Below are 22,365 nucleotides of genomic sequence, written 5' to 3'. Positions count from 1 at the left end.
CCACAAACACCTGATAAAGCTTAATTCACAAAACTTAACCACACATTCCTTGTTTAATGGTTTTACATTCACATCAAAGTGGTTTCACCCATTAGAAATAGTTTATTTTCTACATTGTTTGCAAAATTTATTTTTAGCATGCATTGTAGTGAATGACAGAGGCACATTCCAACAGAGTACTACAACTGTTTAGAGAATGAAAAACAACCAGTTTTCCCTCCACAACATTAAGTCTCCAAACAAGATTAGTTTTACAACAAAGTGCTTATTCTTCAAATTAATACAGCAACACTTGAGCCTATTTTATTTAACAGTTATTGTAAGCAGCCTCCATCAAACAGGTTAATGTTATTTTCATAGGACAGCCATCCAGAAACTTCTGAAGACAATGTCAATATTTTACTAACTGTTTCCAAAAGCTTGCAACAACCTACTCCTGCTGTTTTGGCTGGCACAGAATTGTTTAGAAATTGGTCTGTGATCTGCACTGTTATTGGATAGGGCAAGTTTTAGCATACTCAAGTTAGCCTAGTCAGTTTGAAACTGAAATGAGAGGGAGCAAGATCAGTGGGGCGTTTTGAGGTTTTTGTGGTTTATTTTTTAAAATTTTATAAGTGGATAATCGAAGATATTTCAAGCAATCTGTAGGCTTTCTATCAAAACCACTTTGTTAGGTGACCCATATTTCCTTTACAGAAAAAATTCCTCGCATATGGTGCAAGTGTTATCAAAAGGACCAAAAAATTCAAATAGCCTTCCTTGGAACACATAAACAAGTTCTTATAAGCCCACTAAGAAGGTAATCAATAAATAGGGTTGAACAAAGTCTCCAAGAAAGAGTTTCAAAAAAAAGCCGATGGAACTAGATTTCAGATTCTTTTATAAAATGTTAGAATTATTTTGCATGTTGCAGTTTTCTCCATCAATTAAAATAGATTATTTCCCCTCTTCATCAACTAGGTACATTAGTCTAATTATTATTAGCGATAGAGTTCACTTTCACATTGTAAGGTGAACACCGTATGCATAATCCTACTACCCTCACTATTTTGAGTATTAAGAAAATTTTCTTAAGAGTTCAACACACTTTTCTCATTCTTCAGTGATCAGTAACATGTGCACAACTTCTGCAAGAGTTGTGAAAATGCTGTCTCCAGTGAACCTTGGAAGTTTTAATGATGCCAATAGAAGAAAGATGACCCAGGACTTTCCTTCCACAGTCTAAGAATCACAGGAAGCAAGAAGCAAGGGGAAGATGTTCCTAAGCCATCAAACATAGGAACAAAGTTGAATAAAATGCCTTTTTTCAGAACTGAACCACATTTGTTTGTGTAATCTTCACAGTGTTTTGCTAACTTGCTTTTGTATTCCTATACTTCCAGGAAATCCAAAACCATTTTAAGCTACTGGTTCATTGTTAATAGCTGCAGTTGTCTCTAAGAGTGATTCTAAGATTTATTTGTAGGTAAATGGAAAAACTTACTTACAACAGTAGAAAAGTTCCACTAATACCCTCATTTGTCCATCTTTCAGTAATTCTTTGTGAAGAACATTCAGGTTTGGGGCCTGAACTAGATTACGTCTTTTGTATCTGATTTGTCTGGCTTTGTATTTAATTAGAGGGTTTTTTTTCTGTAAGAAAAATTAGGCTGAAATATCTATCTGAAAGTAGATTTTTGGGTGGCTCTAGAAGCAACTACTGCAATACATTTAAAGGAGAGAATAGTTCTAAAAACTGAAGCATTTTGAAACAGCTATAGTCAACATAGTCTAAAAATTTTAATGCAACTTGTAATACATTATGTACTTTTGGCTCGATTTAGATCGACATCAATGCAGCAATTATAAAGAAAAACCTCACCAGTCCAAGGCAGGAATAAAGACACCTCTTAACTTGTAAAGATAGATATTACGGCTGGTCCTTATAGAAGTTAGTCAAAGCAATAGCAAGGTATGTTGAAACAGCAATAAGCCACACTCTCATCAATATTCTTGGTCACTTAACATAGCTATGTCAAAATTTTCAAGCCCCCAGGTGAAATGGCTATTCACTAGCAGATACTACACAATGAATTAATGAAACTTTATAGCGACAGAAAAGGCAAGGTGCACATAAGGAAGAAAAATGGATTGGCACTATTATTCCAAACGTAAATATTTGTGACACTGTTTCAATTAGGAGAAGTGTTACAAAACTGGAAGATTTAATTAACTAATTAAAACAATTTTCACCAAAATATATAACTAAGATTGTTCTAGCAATCATCATTTTCCTTAAGCCAAAAAAATAACATTACATCTGTTATCGACAAAGACCAAAGTTTTTAGCCCTGGAAGCCACTAAATTGAAGTATCCAGACATTCGAAAGTCTTGAGTACTTTAAACTCCCATTAAAGGCAGTGTATGACGTTAGACATCCAGGACTAAAAATTTTGCCAACATATTGAGAATAAACGCTCACATTTAACAAAAGAACATGTATAGGATAGTTCTTCATAACACTTTTTTCTAGGAATCAAATGACAACATCTTTTGTAGGTGTGGAGTCCCAATCCTCCTTTTTAAGCTACTGAAATTTATATATAGTATCTATCAGCAATGCAGGACTGATTTAGCATTCTCTTCAGAGAGCATCTGCTCAAAGCTGTAAACCTAGATGACAACATTTACAGTGTCAAAAGTGCTTTTACAATGAATATAATATTCAGATACATACAGTCTCAAAATACTTCATGAACTCTGAAATGGTTATCTAAGGAGGGAACGTCATCAGCAAAATGTAGTTGATCATTTATTTCCACACCAAATTCTTCAAGTATCTGTACAAATTTCTCATGCTCTCTCCCAATCCATGACCTCATTGTGTCAAACACTTGGTATGGTGTAACATGGGCATGAACTTCAATTCCTGTCTGTGCAAGCTCTTTCAGCACTTCAGGGTAAGTAACCCAAGTATTGCTTCCTCCCGAGTGACCACCATCCAACCAGTAAATTGCTTTTATGTTTTTTAAGAAGGCATCTGTATTCTTGTCTTTTTTAGCTTCCTTCAGCTCATAAAGCAGCTGGTTCAAAACCACACAACCTTTACTGAAGCCAATCAAAGTAAATGACACTGCACCTACAGCAGACGGTATAATGAAGTTCATAGCAGAATTATTAGAGCATTCACAATCTCTCTCTCTTTCTGTGGATGAGCAGCCATTCGTTGTAGGAACAGACTGCGGCTGTGATTTACAAGGAGCTATTTTTGCATCCTTGCTGACACCATGCACACTTTTCTGGGACAGCAGAATGTTCTGAGAGAGTCTGAATGCATTAACTAGCAATGCATGGAGATGCTTGAAAGCTCCAAAGTCAGTGCTGTGCTCTGGTGCTCCAAACATGTTGCTCGCCACAAAGTTGTCATAACAACTGAATTTGTGCAGGTGCATTCGAGAACACTTTACAACCCAAATAAAGCTATTAGGGAACCGGTGAGCAAGTATGGTAGCAACATTTTCAAAACTCCAGTGCTCCCACTGAAAGTTTTCTGGGTGGCAAGACATGATGTCATGATAGTTCTGAAAAATTAAAAAAAAATAGAAAAGACGCATTACTACATTGTGAAAATACTTCAGCTCTGTCTAGTGTACTTATATTCATAAGAAAGGACCATAACTAACAGAGAAACATGCATTAGAGGCACTCGCTTGCCTAGGGTTCCAGAACACGAAACACATTAAAGAAACTGGCATATTTAGATTTACTTATTCTACTTTAATATTTTTACCACACATTTTAATACCCCCAAAATTAATACAATAAAAATAAACACATGGAAGTATTTGTAATTTTTGTTGACTTCATTCCAAGAGAAGATTAAAGTATTATTCAACTTACTATGACACAGAATACATAATTTTTATGTATTACCTCCATCTGCAGAAATACTGATTATCTTACGACAGAAAAACAATAGACTTAAAACTTCATAATAAGTTTTCTATTTTTTATACAGAAAAAAAAATCCCTCTCATTCAACTGCAGGGAGTCTTTATTCCCCTCATTCACATCCATATGGGGCATAGATGGAAAAAACCTGACCCCCAAGTCATGAATGATCCTCACCTCTGAATTCATCCTGGCAGAGAATACTAATTAGTTTATTTTATTAAGGAATAATAAAGTCATACCCAGGAACGGTAATCAAAAAGGTTTTCTTAGGCCATTCCAATCCTTAAAATGAAAATCCACAAAGTTCTGCATCTTTACCTTACAGAAAAAGAAAGCCTTTGCACAGAACAAAAAGACACTACCCCTGCTTTTGAGAAGTAATGACTTTTGAGATCAGCTGACTACCCCGAGTACCAGAGTATGTAATGTTACAGAGGTCGACCACATGCTTAGGGACAGCACTTCAGAGTCTCTCTTTCCAATTTCTTGTCAACTCGGGGACAACACATGCCTTCTTCAGGCCAGGCTGAGAAAGCGTCAGCGCCTGTGAACGACCCGCAGGACAGTGTCTGGGGTGTCTGTACACCCGCAAGAGGCGGTGCTAAGCCTGCCGAGGAAAACTTGCCACCTTAGGCTTTCATCGTCTTCTCTCCACTGACCCTCTCTGATACGATTTCAGATATTGCCGTCACCACCAGAAATATCAGTCTCGGGCGGTACTACAGAAGAAGACTCCCCCTCCACCGCTGCTCCATTGCAGGCTTCAAGGACGGCCCATTCCCGCTACGTTTACCCGACGGTAACGGGCACAGAGCACGCAAGAGATGCCTCCCCCAGGGGAGAGCTCCGACTCGCCGCGGCGGGACCCCGCAGCCTGGCACTGCCGTTTCCGCCGCGGGAGCTGCGGCCGCCACCCCCTCGCCACCCCTCAGCCCCGGAGAGCCTCTGCGGTCAGCGGCTCCCTCCAGCGCCGCTTCCCGGCTCCCGCCCCCCCGGCCTCCTCCGCCGCCCGGGCCGCTCCCACCCGCCATTGCTTATCGCCCTCGGCCGCCCGCAGCCCGCCCCGCCGTACCTGCACGTCCCCCGGGAAGTAGACAACGTGATGCTGCGGCGGGGCCGGGCCGCGCGGGGCCGGCGGCAGCAGCAGCAGCAGCTCGTTGGCCCGGTGCGGCTCCGCGCCCGGCACCTCAGGCAGCCGCAGCCACGGCGGGCTCAGCCGCGCTGAGGAGAAGCCCGCGCCGCCACCGCCGCCGCCCGCAGGCCCCGCGGCGCAGGCGGCCGGCGCCCCGCAGAGGCTCATGCTCCTGCCCAGGCAGAGGGCAGCGGGGCCGACGAGCCCCCGCAGCAGCGAGGCGGCGGCCGGCGGGCAGCGCCTGCTCATGGGAACGCCGGCCCCGCGCCCCGGCGGCCACCTCCCGCCGGCCACCCGCCCGCGGCCCGGCCACGCACCGCGCCTGCGCCTGCGCACCGCCCCCGCCCCGCCCCCCCCAGCCTCCGCCTATCGGCGCCGCCCGCGGCCCCCTCCGGAGACCCGGCAGGGGGCGCCGCACGTGCGCGCCGCGAGGCCGCGGCCGAGCGCTGGGGGCGGGGCAGCGCGAGTCTGGCAGCTGCCCCCTTCGGCGATGACGTCGCCGAAGCCTTTAAAATGAGGGTGGCGGGAAGCGCGGAGCCGCTCGGCCGCCGTCGCGCGCGCGGCAGCGCTGTTCCTCAAGGTGCCCCGGGGGGCTGGGCCCTCGGGGCGCCTCCCAGAGCCTCCTGGCGCCCTCTCCGGGTTTGGGTACCAGCGCTCCGTCAGCTGGGCTCAGGTGCCGGCTTGTTCCCGGGTGCCGCCAGGCCCTTTTCTCCTCAGGCCGTGTGGTGCCCTAGGTGAGCCTGCGCAGCTGCCGGCCCCTCGGCCTCCCCCTGCCCTTGCTAAAGCAAAGTTGAGCTGGCAGTGCCCAGCTGATGTTCTGTGTGTGCTGCCTTAGCTTGAAAATGGTGCTGGGCTGATAAATCCGGAGGAAAGGCAGGCCAGTAGGTACTTCTGAATTAGGTAGTGTGACTGTAGAAGGTCTCCTGCAGTGCAGTAAAACCACAGCGTGTGTTGCTGTAGCACAGGTACAGTGCTGGGGTAGCTTACGCTCCACGTAGAGCAGTTAATTTCAAAACAAAGAGGTATGTGGATTCAGTTATTTCCTAAAGGTATTGGTTGTATTTTTTAAAAAAGCAGCTACGTAGGCTTACTTTACTTTGGTTATACTAGCGCTACTACATTGGAGGAAAAGCTTTCATGTGTACCACTGTGAGAAACTGCATTTTACATGGCAAGCAAAGCAAGGAAACAGAGCCTTTCCTTTATTCCTAAGCATTCCTGGTTGGTTTGTCTAGAATTTTCTTATTTCATGTATTTGTTCCTTTGTTCTATTTTCATAGTCTAGCTAAAAATGCTTGTGTGCAAACCTGGGAAACTGCCAGATACCAAGTCTGACCCTTACTAATTGAGTCAGTTGTGCAAGACAGCAGAGTTAATTGAACAGCGATTGCGTAATGAAGTAACATGCATCAAACTATTGACTGGTTATCTTCTTGTTGGAAAATTCAACAAATGAAAAGGAAGTATGGTGATACTAAGGTTATTTGTCAGTGTAGCAAGCTAGTAATAAGCAGAGTACTTTAAAGTGGCTTATTTTCTGAGTACAAATTCTGGCCTGCATGTTTTTGTGCAGCCTACTCATAGAGATTCAGCTTGAGCAATGGTGTGTTCATGGTCTACTCGGCATACTTGTATTTTTCATGGGTATGTCTTTGGGCTCATGCTAGAGCAAGCTTAACAGTTCTTACTTCCCATATTCTAAAGCTCATCCAAAGGCTTTTCCAGAAAGCAGACCTTGTCATTGTGGTCCACATAGAAGCTCAGAAGAACATTGTGTTGTGATGTATACTTTGAGATTTCATTGTTTATTATACGAGCAATATGTATTTTTATTTACTTGCAGAAATCAGAACAAGGTTGATGCCTGGTCCTCTTGATGAAGAGGGTAAGACATTTTAAAGGATATTTTTTCACTTTGTGTGTTTCTAGGGATATTGGGTTAATAAAAATTTTTTCACTTCTGTGTTTTATAGATGTTATTTTAAATTGCTTATTTTTAAACTTAACATTACCATTTCTTGTATGAAAATTATCTTTGATATGGTTAGAGCTTTTTTCTTAAAGCCTGAAAAAAAAAAATCCAACTTTTTGCTCACCAGAAGATGGTGCTGTGCAGTGTGGTTTGAAAAATCTGTCTCAGAACATCTGTCTGATTATAATCGCTTTTATGTTCTGGGAGCCTGGTATTAGAGGTGCATTTCAGCAATGCTTTCTTTTGTTTGGCAGCTGATTAATATGGGCAGTTTTTCTAATGCCTTTACAGCAGAGCTAGTGGTCAGTTCCAAAGTCTATCTTTGGAACTGGAATTCCTCTGTGAATTCCTGCCTGTGCTCCTAGGATTTTAAAGCTCTGAGCAATTTAGAACCATGGAGTGGCTGAGGCTGGAGATGGCCTAGACCAACCCATCTGTTCAAAACAGGGTCAGCTAGAGCAGGTTGCTCAGGACCATGTCTAGCTGGGCTTCTGAATATCCTGTTCCAGTACTTGACCACCCTCACAGGTGGCCGAGTGATGTGCCCATTGCTTCACGTCCTGTCACCGGACACCACTGAGCAGAGTCTGGCTCTGTTGTCTTTACTCACCTCATCAGGTGTTTATACACATTGATAACATCCCCCTGAGCTTTCTCTTGTCTGGACTAAACAGTACCAGCTTTCAACCTCTCCTTGTATAACAGATGCTCCTGCCACTTAATTGTGTTGCCAGCTTTTCACTGGGCTTGCTCCAGTATGGCCATATCTCTCTTGTACTGGAAAGTACAGAACTGGACATGGCACTGCAGCACTGGTGATGCTACATCTGAGTAGAGGTGAAGCACCACCTCCCTTGAGCTGCTGGTGAAGCTTTTTCTAACACAGCCCAGGACGCTCTTGGCCGTCTTTGCCACAAGGGCACATTGCATGTTGTGTCCTGTATATTTATCGCTTATATTGCATATTTATCATTTTCCTGTGGCAAAATCATCTAGGAAGTCTCAATGTTTAATCTTTTCACACAGCCACCAGGATAACAGACTCCAAATACCCACTTTGAAGAGCCACAGGATAAGTCAGGTATAAGAACTTAAAGCACTTTCTGATGAAATTTCAGGCTATGTTTGAAAAAAGGTAAAAATGGATGCATGAATTAGCTCCTAAAGTTAGGCACATAAACCAGTAGTTTGATTTTCTGAAAATATTTGATTGAGCTATTTAACATGCCACCTGTATGTATTAGAAATCAAACTATGAAGGTCCAAATCTGTCTGTCACATACTCAGAAAGATGCTTAGCTTGACTGTCTGGAGGAGCAGTAGTAAAGTTAGATACTAAAGACATCAAGTAAATGCTTGCAAGTGTGGGACCCTATTTCACCCTTGCTTCCGCACAAGCTGTCATGTGGCATTGTCTGCAGGAAAGTGGGGCTGCACTGGAGTTAGTGGGGCTCTGTATGGAAGGAAGATTCATTTAGGAAAAAAGTTAGGGTCAAGGTTCCTAAAAGTCTTGTGAGGCACCTGCATTTGTTGGGAGTGCAACTTATTGTGCCCGGGGCCAGCTAGAAATATTCAGGTGTTCACTTTGGAATCTCCCCAAGAAAATCCTCATTCTCCTTCTGGTTTGAGTTTTGGGGGTATAGCTGTAGCAGGTTTTCTAGATTTTTCTCTGTGAGCATGCCCTAAGGCTAAAATCTTTGTGGAAACTTTCACAATGCCTCTGCTAATGAAGCAAAATTATTAAGGAAGAAATCCTAGCTCCCTCCATACCAATGTTTATTTTAGTTCATGCAGACAGATTTTCCTAAGGCCAATTGTGAGCAGTTCTGGTCCATGCTGACACTAAAACTTTTAATTAGAAGGGCTAATGAAACCTTGTTGCTTCTCTTCCCTATTAGGTACTGTGCTAAGGAAATACTAGGTAAGACCTGCTAAATGTGTAAGCATAAGAAAAAACACAAGTGGTCTGCTTTTCTCATATGAAGCAGATATTTTTTAAAAATTGCCCACAAAAATATAGAAACAATATAATGTCTGTGCTCTGAAAATCTAGTTACTTGGACCTTTATTACGAAGGTTTGCTTATACAGGCAGACCTCTGTTATGATTAATGGTATCTGATGAACTAGCAAGGATCCATCTAAAAGAAGTGGCTAGGAGAATGAAAGTTTCCATTTTAGTAATTATTTATGAGAAATGTGAATAATTACTATCAGTAGCATGAAAAAAAATCTGTGCTCTTATCCTCTTGTTGCCTATATGCCCTCTTCTGGTTTCTCCAGATGAGAGATTAGCTTGTCCAGAAGGGTTTACAGATGTTATTAACATTCTAGTGACAGTTATTTATGGTAACCAAAGGTGATGCTGGTACTTCTGCCCAGAAATCCTTATACAGTATGTTCATGATGCAACTGTTAACAGATAATTAAAGCTAATATATAAGGTGGTATACAGGCTTTCATCTTAATCCCAAACGCTACATGGGAGAGCATGAAAATTAGTCTGTATCTTAGCCAAAATTCAGATATGCACAATTACCAAAATAATGAAATGGGTTCTCTTTCGGTTATGGGAAATAATGGTATCCATAACATGTTGTTCCCACTTAAAACAGAAAGCACCAACCTATTCCTACTTTCAAGAACATGCAAGAAATCTTCCACAGCATAGTATAAGTTTTAATGGTAGTGATTGCTCTGAGTTTGCTTCTAATCTTTGTCATGTGGCTATTGCAATATGTAAGCAGGTTCAATAAACTTGAGTGAATCAATCCTTACAAATATCACCCAATATAGGCATGAAATACTGCATTGTGAGGGCCTTTGTCAGCCTTCACGTTTGTCCTGTTCTCTGTGATGCCTCATTCCTCCATTATTCTATTTTCTTATTCTTTACAAGTTTTTGCTTGCTATGCTCTCTATCATTGTAGAAGGAAAGACCTTTTCTTTTTACATTCTCTTCTTCTTACCACATCTGGTGGTCTTTCACTACAGCAGCCCTCACTGTTTTCATATACTGAAGCAGTCATGAGCCAACCACTGAGTTGCTAGCCTGTTGTATGTGCCTGCACTGTGCAGTTCACTGCTCACTTTTGCTGCCTGCTATAGGTTGGGCAGGGAGGTAAAGTGCATAGTGTTTTTTCATGACTCTGCAGATGTCTACCCATATATCTCAGGGAGTTTGGCAGAAAGGATGTGTATTGTGGTTGATTAGCAGTGATGAAAGACATGTATATCAAAATTAATTCCTTTGGAGAAAACTAATGGCTTATTCACCTTTTCAGTCTCTCTGAGCTCCCATACAGACCTTTGTGGCTGCCTGTGGAGTGGTTAATTAGTTTCACCTATCAGAGGCAACTATACCTGCAGTTTCTAAGTAGAAAGGGTACTGCTGCAAAAGTAATCTTTATTACAGTCAAAGCAGTTTTTCTGTAACCGGCTATGTTTTATTGCCTTTATAGCTTGTATACTAATCCTGTGCTTTCATTCAGAGCATATGCAAACAACACAATGTAATATAATTCTGGTTGTATGTATTTTCTCAGACCAAGAAAATATGTTGTATTTTGTTTTAATCGTACCATTTAAATTAAAGCATTTTGATAGATACTCCACCAAAATTCTAGGTGAAGAACAACTATCTGGTGATGTGACAATAATATCTTTAGCCAACTATCTAATATATATTAATTTCTATCTGTTCATATGTAGCAGCTGTAATATTTCATGGTACTTCAGAGATCTTCAGAAAAACATGCTTCCTGCCCAACTAATGTGCCATGTCCATATATACATATTTGCATATCTGTATTATATTTTATATGTGAATTTCCTTTTAAACATTTTTCAGCTGCATATGCATTCAAATTGCTAGTTTGCATTTTGGCAGAGGATTGGAATAGCTGTGAAAACACCTGTTAAATACTGATAGGAAACTCCTTTGCAGTTGATCTGCAGCTGTGTCTTTCACTATTGAGAAAATGTGCCAGGCCTGGCTCATCATTCTTTCAGGTATACTAACACTTAAAGGATTGAGTTACCTGTCTCTGTGGTGAAGTGTGCACAGAGAATTTCCCAGCGGCTACACAGTGATGAATGGCTAGGTCTTGACTCACAGTTTTATTAGCTTATTAGTGGCAACAGTTCAAATGAAATTACAGCTATTATGCTCCATTATAAGTACTAAACAATTTACTTCTGCTGAAATTCCTACTGACAGCTCTGCCTGCCAACATCCATCTTTTGTGTGTGTATGGATATTCAGGAGAGCACAGGGTGGAATAAATTACTCTCTCGGCAATTTACTGAGTTGTATGAAAGTGAGAATAAAAGCTTTTCAGCATGAAAAATAAATCCATGTTCTTTTTCTGTCAGCTGTGTGGAGAAGCTACTAAAATAACAGGATATGTGATCTCATTTCTGTTTTTTTCCTTGCTGAAAAAATAAGGGTGTAAAAGAATTAAGAACTACTGCTACTGTTTAAAACACCTTTTTCTCTTGTGCTGTTTTTATGTGGAAATTGGTTTTGTTTAATCATGCAGTCTGTCTACCTGTCAGTCCTTTCCAATGTCCCTATTGGCCACTTTAAATGAGGAGTAGGAGTTGCAGAGCAAATAATCTGGGAGTACTGGGGAAAACTGCTGAATGAATAGATGAGGATGACTCAAACGAATGCCCCTACTGAAGGAAAGTTGGGGAGAATTCAGCCTTTGTACAGCATGTTTGAAAGCAATAGGCTGAAAATTCAGTATGTGTTGGCTCTGTATGCTGGAGCTGGCATGTGCTGTCTCTGTCCTGGTCTGGTTCACAGAGGATATGGTGGGCAGGAAGGGCTGGAATTACTTTAATAGAAAAGTTAAGAACAAAGAACATGAGTCCATAAAAAAGCTTTGGTAGTTCTGCTGCTCATGGAACATAGTTAAATGACAAGCAAAGTTTCTGTGCTTTGCAGTTTGTCTAAGTGTACAAGAAAAACTTGTGGCTTAAGGAAGCTCTATGCTGTCTGGTATAAATCAATATAAATTGGGAAATCTATTTGGGATTTAAAAGAACACACAGTGGCCCAGGAAGTGGAATAGAAGGGGATTTTCTTGCTTAAAAAAATGGACCAAAGCTCAGCCCCCTAACCATTTCTGCAGTCTGAGGTTTGTCAGGCAGTGAAATTATGAAATTTTGGCTTGTGAGTGCTTGTATCGCAATTTCCCTTCTCTCTCATTCTTTTTCTTAGAATATTCTGGCTTTGTGCATGGGTACTACAATGTATTCAACATGAGACTAACTTCTGCCATCCCATTTATTAACTTTGATTGCTGCGTGCACAAAAATGAGGTCAGAATTTGGCCTCAGTGTCTTTGCACCATGGGTTTCAGGAATTTATACCACATCCTCTGCTGTAGGTTTTTTTTTTTCCAAAAGTGGTTTGAGCCACTGCTTGCATGGTACATTACACAAATAGGAAGGAAATAGGTCCTCAACTTGAAATTAGTTATTTGTCAGAGAACAATATTTGCTTAGGTGGAGCACTGCAAAAGCTCAGGACTTTGTGCTAGTTCATTTGTTTATGGGATGCTGATCTAAAAAGGTATTATTCAAGTGGAATACGGTTATATGAAACAAGGGAGAGATTCAGCTGTGTGACTTCCAGTGGATACAGATTCTTCAGCTTCCAGTAAAATTCTCCAATAGTTAATGACAGTGGAAAGTATGCAACAGGCAACATTTGTGAATGTACAGTACCAGGCCTCTAAAGGCTTCAGCTTCCAGTAAAATTCTCCAATAGTTAATGACAGTGGAAAGTATGCAACAGGCAACATTTGTGAATGTACAGTACCAGGCCTCTAAAGGCAATTCTTCATTCCTCTTAATGCAAATAATCCTGTTGCAGTCAGTGCATAACTTGGATAAGGAATATCCCTTTTACTTGCAAATAGACTTGGAAGATTTGAGCACATGTAATATACTGTAAATAAAGGTATCTCTCATAACTTAAATCATTATCAAACTATTTAAGCACATGCTTCTGTTAGCTTTATCAAAGGACTTGTCTTTAAGTGCAGGCAGAAAGTTATATGTACGCTTGTGTGATATGGAGAATTGAGGTTTTTGCTATTTGCTGCATACGTGAAATCTTGAATTTTTATCTTCCCCTAGGGCAGAAATGTAGTCAAGTAGCAATGCTAAATATATCTCCAGATTATGCCTATAACAGTCTGTTTTAATCAAAGCAATTCCTCTTGATATGTTAGGTAAGAAGATCTCTTTATGTTCCTAAATTCCTTTTAACCCTTGTCCCAAAAGAAACTTCTGTCTGACTAGAAGAAAGATGGGGCTTATTTGCCACTTGTCTGGTGTATTTGCCACTGGTTTTTGCTTTCTCCTTTTGCAGAGCTTTGCTATTGCAAGCACCAGTTAGTGAATTCAGACTTAACTGATGATAGGTTTACTTTTTTCTTACCTTTCTTGGATGCCTTTGACATTGTCCATGGATTTGCAGACCTGACTAGAGATTTACTGAATAAATTGGGAGTTAGGAGTCCCTCCTATGATAATTTTGTAAAAAGTGTTAAACACATGGTTTTTAATCAAAGTGGATACTACTTAATGATAACATTAAACTTGATGGAGGATGTTTGCATGAATGGTGAGATTTGCACATCTACCAGCAGAAGGTAGCTATCTAATTCATATGTAGGGTTTGAACACTACCAGTGAGGTGAAAAGACAGTCAGCTACTAAAAAGACACTGCTATATCAGGTGATATTAATCCACGAAGAATTTTACTTAGATAATGGAAATAACTGTAAGTATAAGAATGGTTGTGTCTTAGTAGGGTTGTCTGAGAGTGATACTTTCATAAAGCTATAGAAATTAAAAAAAAATAGTTTTAATGTTATGTAGGCATTATTTACTTAAATATTCAATAGACTGATATTTTACCACAGTCTTTACAGTGTCAACATCAAAACAGTTCTTCTATTCAAAAAGAAACAGAACTTTTTTCTTACATTAAAATAGACACATGCAGAATGGTGACATAAATGTTCTCAGATGCATATGATTTTTTAATTGGGTCAAATATTAAAATGGCATAAAGCCAATCAGTGGAATTAAGGTTTCTCCTCATGGAGAATGCTTTTCTTATGGTGGCAGTATAAAGCTTTTGCCCTTACTATTCATTTCTTCTTGAAGTACTTGAGATTTGCAGTTCACATAAGTGTTTTTGTTGTACCAACTCAAAGTTGCTTTTTAAATTCTTCTGTTTGACAGACAAATAAGACTGGCCTTTTTTCCTTTAAAAGGCATTGTTTTGATATTTGACATGCACAAACATGGATATTGATAATAAAGCAGTACATGACTGTCAAGAACCATCAAATATTAACATTCTAACATTCAGTGCCTGAATAAAATAAATTGTTACTGAGTTTTGTTCAAAACCAGCAGTATAAAATGTTAATTGTGTTCTGGTTTTATTTCCCTCCAAAATTTTTTGAGTAAATTTCTTAGTATATTACAGGCTTCCTTAAAATAAGAAGACCTTGTAAATCTCTTTAAAACTTCTTATCTGAGACCAGGTTGGAGGAAAAAAAATCAAGTTACTGATGTGTTTTCCAAATGTGGATTCATGTGGAATCCATTGTCTTGACTTAAAATGCTTCTTTCCCCTTTCTTCACAAACTCTGCATTATCTCACTCTTATGTTGGAATTATTATTCCTCTCTTGTGGAGCACTAGACCTTTCCTTCAAACAAAGTCACTGAAGTCATTACCCAAATATCCAAAGCTAAGAGCACCATTTTGCAAAGCTGTAGTTTCAAATGAGTTAAAATCACTTTTGCTAAAGTCAGATATTATTTCTAGCATCTTTGTTGAGAGTCTTTAGTCCTCCACCAAGAAAACTCTGAGGTAAGACACTGGTGTCTGCTAAAACTTAGACTCGGTTACTGAAACAGTGTTGAAGCATCAGTGGAATGATGTATCATTTTGACATTGAGATTCTGACATTTTACTGGTCTGATATATTTTTGCTTAATTAGGCTTATACAGTTAAATCTAAAAGTTGTTTTCTGTAAAATAAAGAAATTGAATTATGTCTTTTATCCTTTTTCTTCCTTCCCCTTTCTTTGATCCATTTTTCTTTGGTTTTCCTATTCCCCTCTTTCTTCTGATGTAGCTGAGCATCTGCCTTTGTCCTAGGAACTAGTGTGTTTCTTGGGCAGGCTGGCAAATGAAGTCTCATTCAAAGAAAGATGTTTTTTAAGGAAGGATTTCAGTTTACTGGCACTTTAACCTGATGTGGCAGTTCTGTCTTCCCAATGATAAGGTCCAAGAGTTAGGAACTGCAACACTTTATTCCATGTATTCAGTGTAGTCAGCAATGTTCACTCTCAGCCTAATGTGAAGTCAGTTAGTCTATGGAGTAACTCCCACTGAGTTCAGTGAGGCTTTTGAGCGTGCTTGCTGAAAGAATTCTAATTCCTTTTGTAAGACTGTTATTCAGACAGTGAGAGAAAGTGATGAGGTCCATTGGTCTTCATAACTAAATAAAACAATTTGACTTTGTAGTAAAATCTAAACAGATTATGCTGACAGCCATTAAAAAGTACAGGAGAGAGACTTAAAAAGTCTTGGTTTCTAGGAGGAAGGTGAGGCGAGTACATGGTCTGAGTTATGAGAAATAGCTTATTTAATAGCTGTTGAGCCATTATGGAAAAGGAACAGAATCTTCCATATGTTTCGTATGAGCAGCAGGCGTCACTCCCTGCTTTACAAGTAAATCTGCTTAGAATTGAAAATTCTTGTTCAAGACTGGCATTTATGATTATTTTCTCAGCTAGCAGCTCCTGAGAAGAAAACATTGAGAGAGAAGCTTCTCTAAGCATTTAAGTTATTTTCCCCATGGTCATGCACAAATATGCAGAGAATTTTGGCTAAACCATCGCTGTTGGTTTTGTTTTTATTTTAAATTTCTATGTGAGTCTGCTAATTCATAATTTCATCCTGAATACTTTATGGAAAATACAGATATGCCTTCTCCCAAATAGAGTAACAAGGCACACTACTTAGAAATCATACAGAAGGTTCTTTTTTAGATTAAAATGTAACCATAAGCAAACTTTTGTCTGGAACAGATTTAATTAACTGTCGTTGGAACTTTATCTAAAGGACAAACAAGTAAAATCAGTAGTGTTCCTCATTTCCAGATCTGAAGTATTCAATGAATGTCTGTTAAACTGATGTGTTTTAATACTTCAGGTCTAGTATTTGCAAAGGAACCTGAAGGAAGATAATTTTCTTTCATAACAAACAGAAGTAAACTTTTCATGAAATTGAATAACTAAGGAAATGACAAGCAAATTCATATAGGCTGTATTCACAGAAGGACAATAAGACATCAGGCTGTATCACTTTTTATGAACTTTTGTCCTCTCATAGGTTTCATGTTTAGGATTCCAAAATGTTATAAATGAAAGTAAATGATGAGCAAAGATGACAGAATAGTCCTTTTAGAAGGTCCTGTTATAAACTTGAGTTACAGCTTTGCTCTGATTGAAGTTCTATCAGTAAAGTTTAATACTGCAGTGGATTCCTTAGGATAGGTCTGTTTTATGTGATAGCTATTATAATTGTCTGTATTGCATATAATATTATTTATCAGCAGATACAGGATTTTTAGTCAGTGTCTTCCCCTCTCTGAATTTTCCACAATCCATTAAAAAAAAGGTGATCTCTACTTTCTGACTCTTGACCTCTTACAATGTCATGTCACTTGTGAGTGGACTGTTGATAAGAATCCTTTAGTCATTATTGCTGAATTTTACTAAATAATATAAATGAAAAAATGCCTGAATACTTTAAAGCTCTTATTTGGAATACTCTTTGATCATCAAAAAATGCACAAAAATGTCCAAACTAATCAGATTTTGAGTTTTAATTGGGACCTAGCACTGCAGTAAAATGAAATTGAAGAGTACTGTGAAATCTGCCAATGAATTTCCAGAGCATTGGGGATTCTGACACTGCCACTACTGAGAACCTGATTTCATTGGTCTTTCATTGGTTCAGGATATATGCAACTTGTGAGCAAATGTAAGCATGGAATAGAAACTTGGGCCACTTTATCAAATGCAAACCTGTATGATGACACTGAAAGTTAATGTGAAGAAAACTTTCCACAATTCTGGTTTCTAGAATGGCTTTTGGGAAAGAGGTCTGTGCACCTGCAGTGAGGTTGAAAACACCTGTGACAGTCATTCTGCTCTAGGACTTAAGCTAAAATTCTGTAAAACCTAGTAGCTTTTGGTTTGTCTCCCAAGCTTTGCTTTGAATTTTAGTGTTTTGAAAACAAATACATGTTGGGGGGGAGGGAAGGAAGAGGTGAGAGGAAAAGGGGCAGGGAGGAAAGAAAATTCTCCAGATGCAACTCACTTGGAACCACTGTGGTTTATTTTACTTCAAAAAAGGGGTATATAAAGTCTTGCACCTGTGGAAGAGGAGGCTGGCCAGCTGGAAAGCTGCTTTGCAAAAAAGGCACTGTGGATCCTGGTGGACACCAAGCTGACCATGAGCCAGCAGTGCATCCTCATGGCAAAGGCCAGTGATGCCTTCGGCTGTGCTAAGAAAAGTGCTGACAGCAGGTTGAGGGAGGTGGTCCTTTCTCCTTTACTCAGCACTGGTGATGCCACATCTGCAGTGCTGAGTCCAGTTCTGTGCTTTCCACTACATGGGACATGGACATACTGGAGCAAGTCCAATGAAAAGTTGGCAATGTGACTGAGACAGGAACATCTGTCATACAGAGGTTGAGAGAGCTGGGACTGTTTAGCCTAGAAAAGAGAAAGCTCAGGGGGATGTTATCAATGTGTATAAACACCTGATGAAGTGACTGAAGATGATAAAGCCAGACTCTTCTCAGTAGTGTCCAGTGACAGGACAAAAGGCAATAGACACAGACTGAAGTACAGGAAGCTATGTTTAAATATAAGGAAAAACGTCTTTCCTGTGAGGGTGATGGAACACTGGAACAGGTTGCCTAGAGAGGTTGTGGAGTCTCCATACTTGGAGATATTCAGAAGTCCAACTAGACATGGTCCTGAGCAACCTGCCCAAGCTGACCCTACTTTGAGCAGGTGGGTTGGCCTAGATGTCTCTGGAGGCCCCTTCCAACCTTAGCCATTCTGTGATTCTCTAATTAATCTCAAGCAAACACACGTGAAACCTGAGACAAAGAAACATATTGCAAGCCACGTTGACCTGAAACTAAATCTACCTGTGATACAAAACTTTCCTAAGGGTTTGTAATGATGTTCAGGATGCTGTTTTGTTCTGTTTGGAGTTCCATATCCAGACTTCACTCAGCTGCATTTGGGATCAAAGTCCATCTTCAGAATAGCTGGTTACATTCACAAGTGTCTCTAGCTGGTATAGTCTTGCCTGTTTGTGTTTTTCTGAAAGAAAAAAACAAAACTGAACAACAACAAAAAAACCAACCCACCCAACTCTAAATTGATTACAGATACAACAGAGCAGCTGCTTTTCAACAGGAATTTGGTGCCATCTTGTGAAGTTTTGTTTTTGTTAAATCTAACAGTGGAAGCAATGTGACTGACAGCAATATGAATAGACAAGTTTTGGCAGGATGCTTTGCCAGAAGTGGCTGCCAGAAACCCCCACACAGCAAGAAGATGAGAGGATGGGTATTTTCTGCCTACCTGGATCATGAGTTTCCCAAAGCCTCTGGTTTGGCTGTGTTCAGTCTTGCATGTGCTTAAAAATTCAGAGCAATAATCACCAGAATGTTTCTATGTGCATATCACAAAAAAAAGACTAATTGGTAGGACTGGTTTTACATAGTGTTAGCAAACACTACAGAATATCTCAATAGGAACAGGCAAGGAAACAAATTCATATTGTCCTACTTTAGCCACTTATAATAGGCAGTTAAATTCCATGGATAGTCGGTGAAAGGATGCACGTCCAGATGTTGACTTAGAGCCAGAGATCAATTTAGGAGACTGTCTAGCAAATGGATGCCTGATGTCAGTTTGGTGTGAGCCATCTTTCTCACTTTAAATAAAACAAAGGTTTGCATATACTTTAAAAATATATCCTCTCAGAAACTTAGATTTTATTGAGAATGGCAGTGTTTGGATCCATTTTAAGAAAAGTTATATATGTGAATAACTTTCTGAGAAGAATACATGGTTTTCTTCTGTAATCCCTGCTTTTAATTTTCTTAATGTACTTTTCACTGTTGTTTTGTCTGAATACATTTTTATTTTTGCTCTTCCAGACAGGATCCTGCCACAAGCATTTTTAATCAGACATTAATAGCATAGTTCACAGTTGTTACTGCCAGTGCTCAAACACAAATACTGCATTTGTGTTTGGAGGAAAAAGCAAACATCAGATCTTAATTATGTGTATTTGTGCTCTCTTCTGTGCTTAAACAATCTGGCATAAGGAGTTTACATCACTATCAGTTAACTGTAGCTCTTTAACTATCAGGATCACCAGCTGTATGCTTTGCATTGGTGGAGTTTTTGTCCCATTTTTTTCTTGTCATTTTTAAATGGTAGAATTGCCAGGGAAACTTGAAGCTTTGTATGATTCCTTTATCCATAAGAAAAATACTGGGAGAGATTTTTGTATTGAATGCTTAACCAAAATTAGTTGATTTATTTGCAGACTGTTTGTAAACAGTTTTTTGGGGTTTTATTTATGGGATTCAGTATGATTGAGCAGGCTGAGCATTAGAGCAGAGATCAGAATTATGGAGTCCTGTCTTCATTACTGTGACCTGCACTATAACTTCTTGTGTTCCTGTTTCTGAATAGACAAATCATGAGTGGTTTGTCAGCTCTTTGGAGCATGGATTGAGTTTCTGTCTGTCACAATAGGACTGTCCTCTTGGCATTTCTAGGCACATTTCTAGTAATAAGCTTTAAAACTTGAAAACCTTTATAGGTCATTCAGGCTTTGGATTGCTGATTAGTTGTTGAAAGCTATTATTGTGATTCATCATTCTCTGATCCATCACTAGAATTGTGTCATGATTATTCCTTCTTCCATTTTGTAAGGTATGGAAGGTGCTGAACTTCAGCATGAGTAAACTCATATAAAGACATTTATTCTTTGCAAAGAACTATAAACAAAAATTCTTTATATGTTAAAGAAGATAAGAAAGGTCACAAAGAAAATTCTCCTACTTGTTGTGGAGCTTGGTCAGATCTCATTTATAGAAACAAGAATAGAATTGGGCCTATTATGAGTTAAGTGCCAGGCAGTGCTCATAGAACATCCAGCAAGGACTCTGATCAAACCACTACTCGGAATAAAAGAAATATCAGCTAAACCTGAGAAGGATTGTGTCATGCAGAGCCCCAGGTCTTTGTCAATAGAATTGTGGCAAGTAAACCAGGAATGTTGTTACCTGGGATTCCAAGTATTTACAAATTGTACCACTGAACAAAGTAAAACTTCAGTGTACTCTTTTTCAGTTTATATAAATCCATTTACACTTGTTTCTCATTTTAAAATCTGGTCTTCTAACATACTAGCATTTTGTTTTAGTTTGGTATTGTAAACAGTTGAAATTATTTTTAATTATTTTGTAATATATTTAACTGAGAATATGAATCTGATATAGCTGGCAGCGAACAGCAGAAGATTTAGATTTGGTTGACTTGTCCCCCTTTTCATATAAATGGGAGTTAACATTAATTCTTTCAGTTAGAAGTTTGATTATAGTTTAGAGACTCGTTAAAGTGTTGGCTAAAAGTGTTACAAGCAAGATGTTTTCATTTTGTTTGCTGCTAGGAAAGTTTTGTTAAATGTGCTGTTGTGCCAAAGCCATAGAAATAGTTGCTTTTTTCTGCAGTGTGAAGTTGAGTCCAGCAGACTGAACATTAAGATCTTTCTTGAGCAACAAACATTGGTGACTTGGAGAGATAAGTGCTCATTAATTGTATTTTAAAGTTTTGGAGATTGATCAAAACAGAATCCATGTTTGAGATTCTTTCTAAAACACAATGATACATGAATTTATTGTTGATCTTGAGTGGAGAAAAGTATATACCAATTATTACTCGCCTCTGAAAGGAATTTGGATAGCTATATCTTATGCTTCATTTTTAAATAGTGGAAGGAAGTTTAGCATTTATGAAATCAGCTCATTTTTTTCCTAGCTCTTCCATGCAGAACACTCACCCGGAAGACAGAGGCCCATCTTTGGAAAATGAATTATTATTTAGGTGTTACCTTATAGTATGGACAATGAAGCTGATATGGGTGGATAAAAGGGGATGAATGAAATACATCTTGTCTGTTTTCAATAAATGCCTTTCTCTGTACATGCAAAAGACTTTTATTTTTAGCACACTAAAATAAAGGAACAGAAGAAATATCAAACAAAGTAAAAGGAAATTGAGTGTGTACATATTGGATATCTGTGATTAAGTCACTTGGAGAGAACGAACTTTGAGAAACGAAGATAAGCTGAATTTAAGATAAATATTAATGGGACAAGTGGAGGTATTATCAGTCCAGGAACTCTCCTCTGATTCAGATAGGATGTCAGCAGGACGGATTTGGAAAAGCTAGAACCTGATCTTAAAACTTTTTTTTATAAATATGAAAGAATGTGTAGAAGGAAAAGTGAGGATTTTTGTTCTGACAAATCTGTTTTTCTAATGATTGTAGGTATTGGAGCCAGCTCATATGTAATGAGATGCAGTGTGACTATGGACACTCAAGACTTGGCTACACAAAGAGAAATAGCAAGTGCTATCCGAGGCAGCAGTACAAGTGATTTGAAGGATCTGTGGATGGTCGCTTTTCCTCACAATGTGAAAATTGAACTAACTTGTGGTGTGGAAAGCTTTAAAGATAAGACAACAACACACTGACTTGGCATGAAGACTGACTATATTTAATACTGTGTTCTTGAGAATACTTCTTATATGTCTGTCCTCAATCAGCAGTGGCTTGCTTTGAAGAATTGGCCCATGATCATGGAAAGAAAACTGCTGGGATGGCACTAGTTGGAATCACTCCAGAGGACTGTAAGTATTGTGCATTGTGTGCATTAAAGGCGCTGGATAATTTTGGAAGAGGGGAAGCAATTTCCATATTATTTTATAAGATGTGTATATGTATAATCATATATCTTAAACATATGTATTTTAAATCTCAGCATTGAAAAATTTTGCTGTATTGAATTGGTGAAGTATATGAACTTAAATAACCCTAACTTGCTGTGTTTGGGGAAGCACAAATGAACAGTGTGAATCTGGAATCATTCCATGTTAATGACTGTGCTTTGTTCCA

At 39.3% G+C, this 22,365-nt stretch overlaps 1 protein-coding gene and 1 long non-coding RNA gene across 2 annotated transcripts; one reads left to right on the top strand and one right to left on the bottom strand.

Annotated features, from left to right (window-relative positions):
- Nucleotides 1-36: 36 nt before the first annotated feature.
- Nucleotides 37-5,379, bottom strand: C9H2orf69 (chromosome 9 C2orf69 homolog). Its single transcript, XM_075512188.1, has 2 exons — nucleotides 5,007-5,379; nucleotides 37-3,561 (listed from the first exon to the last, which is right to left on the bottom strand). The coding sequence occupies exons 1-2, from the start codon at nucleotides 5,313-5,315 to the stop codon at nucleotides 2,722-2,724; spliced, it is 1,149 nt and encodes a 382-aa protein (XP_075368303.1). The 5' UTR covers nucleotides 5,316-5,379; the 3' UTR covers nucleotides 37-2,721.
- On the top strand, nucleotides 4,554-21,857 carry LOC142414703 (uncharacterized). Its single transcript, XR_012777161.1, has 3 exons — nucleotides 4,554-4,733; nucleotides 6,910-6,951; nucleotides 21,739-21,857. It is a non-coding gene; the product is annotated as an uncharacterized LOC142414703 (long non-coding RNA).
- Nucleotides 21,858-22,365: the final 508 nt, after the last annotated feature.

Source organism: Mycteria americana, chromosome 9, assembly GCF_035582795.1.
Source record: "Mycteria americana isolate JAX WOST 10 ecotype Jacksonville Zoo and Gardens chromosome 9, USCA_MyAme_1.0, whole genome shotgun sequence".
In the NCBI taxonomy this organism is placed as follows: domain Eukaryota; kingdom Metazoa; phylum Chordata; class Aves; order Ciconiiformes; family Ciconiidae; genus Mycteria; species Mycteria americana.
The sequence above is the reverse complement of the archived record's forward strand: the minus strand, read 5'-3'. Positions and strand labels throughout refer to the sequence as shown.

What these genes read in the sequence shown, in the direction of transcription:
- C9H2orf69 (XM_075512188.1), bottom strand. Translation starts at nt 5,315, where the DNA reads ATGAGCAGGCGCTGCCCGCCGGCCGCCGCCTCGCTGCTGCGGGGGCTC. An exon ending in ACTTCCCGGGGGACGTGCAG is followed by an intron (nt 3,562 to 5,006) that starts GTACGGCGGGGC and finishes TTAATTTTTCAG; the next exon opens with AACTATCATGACATCATGTC.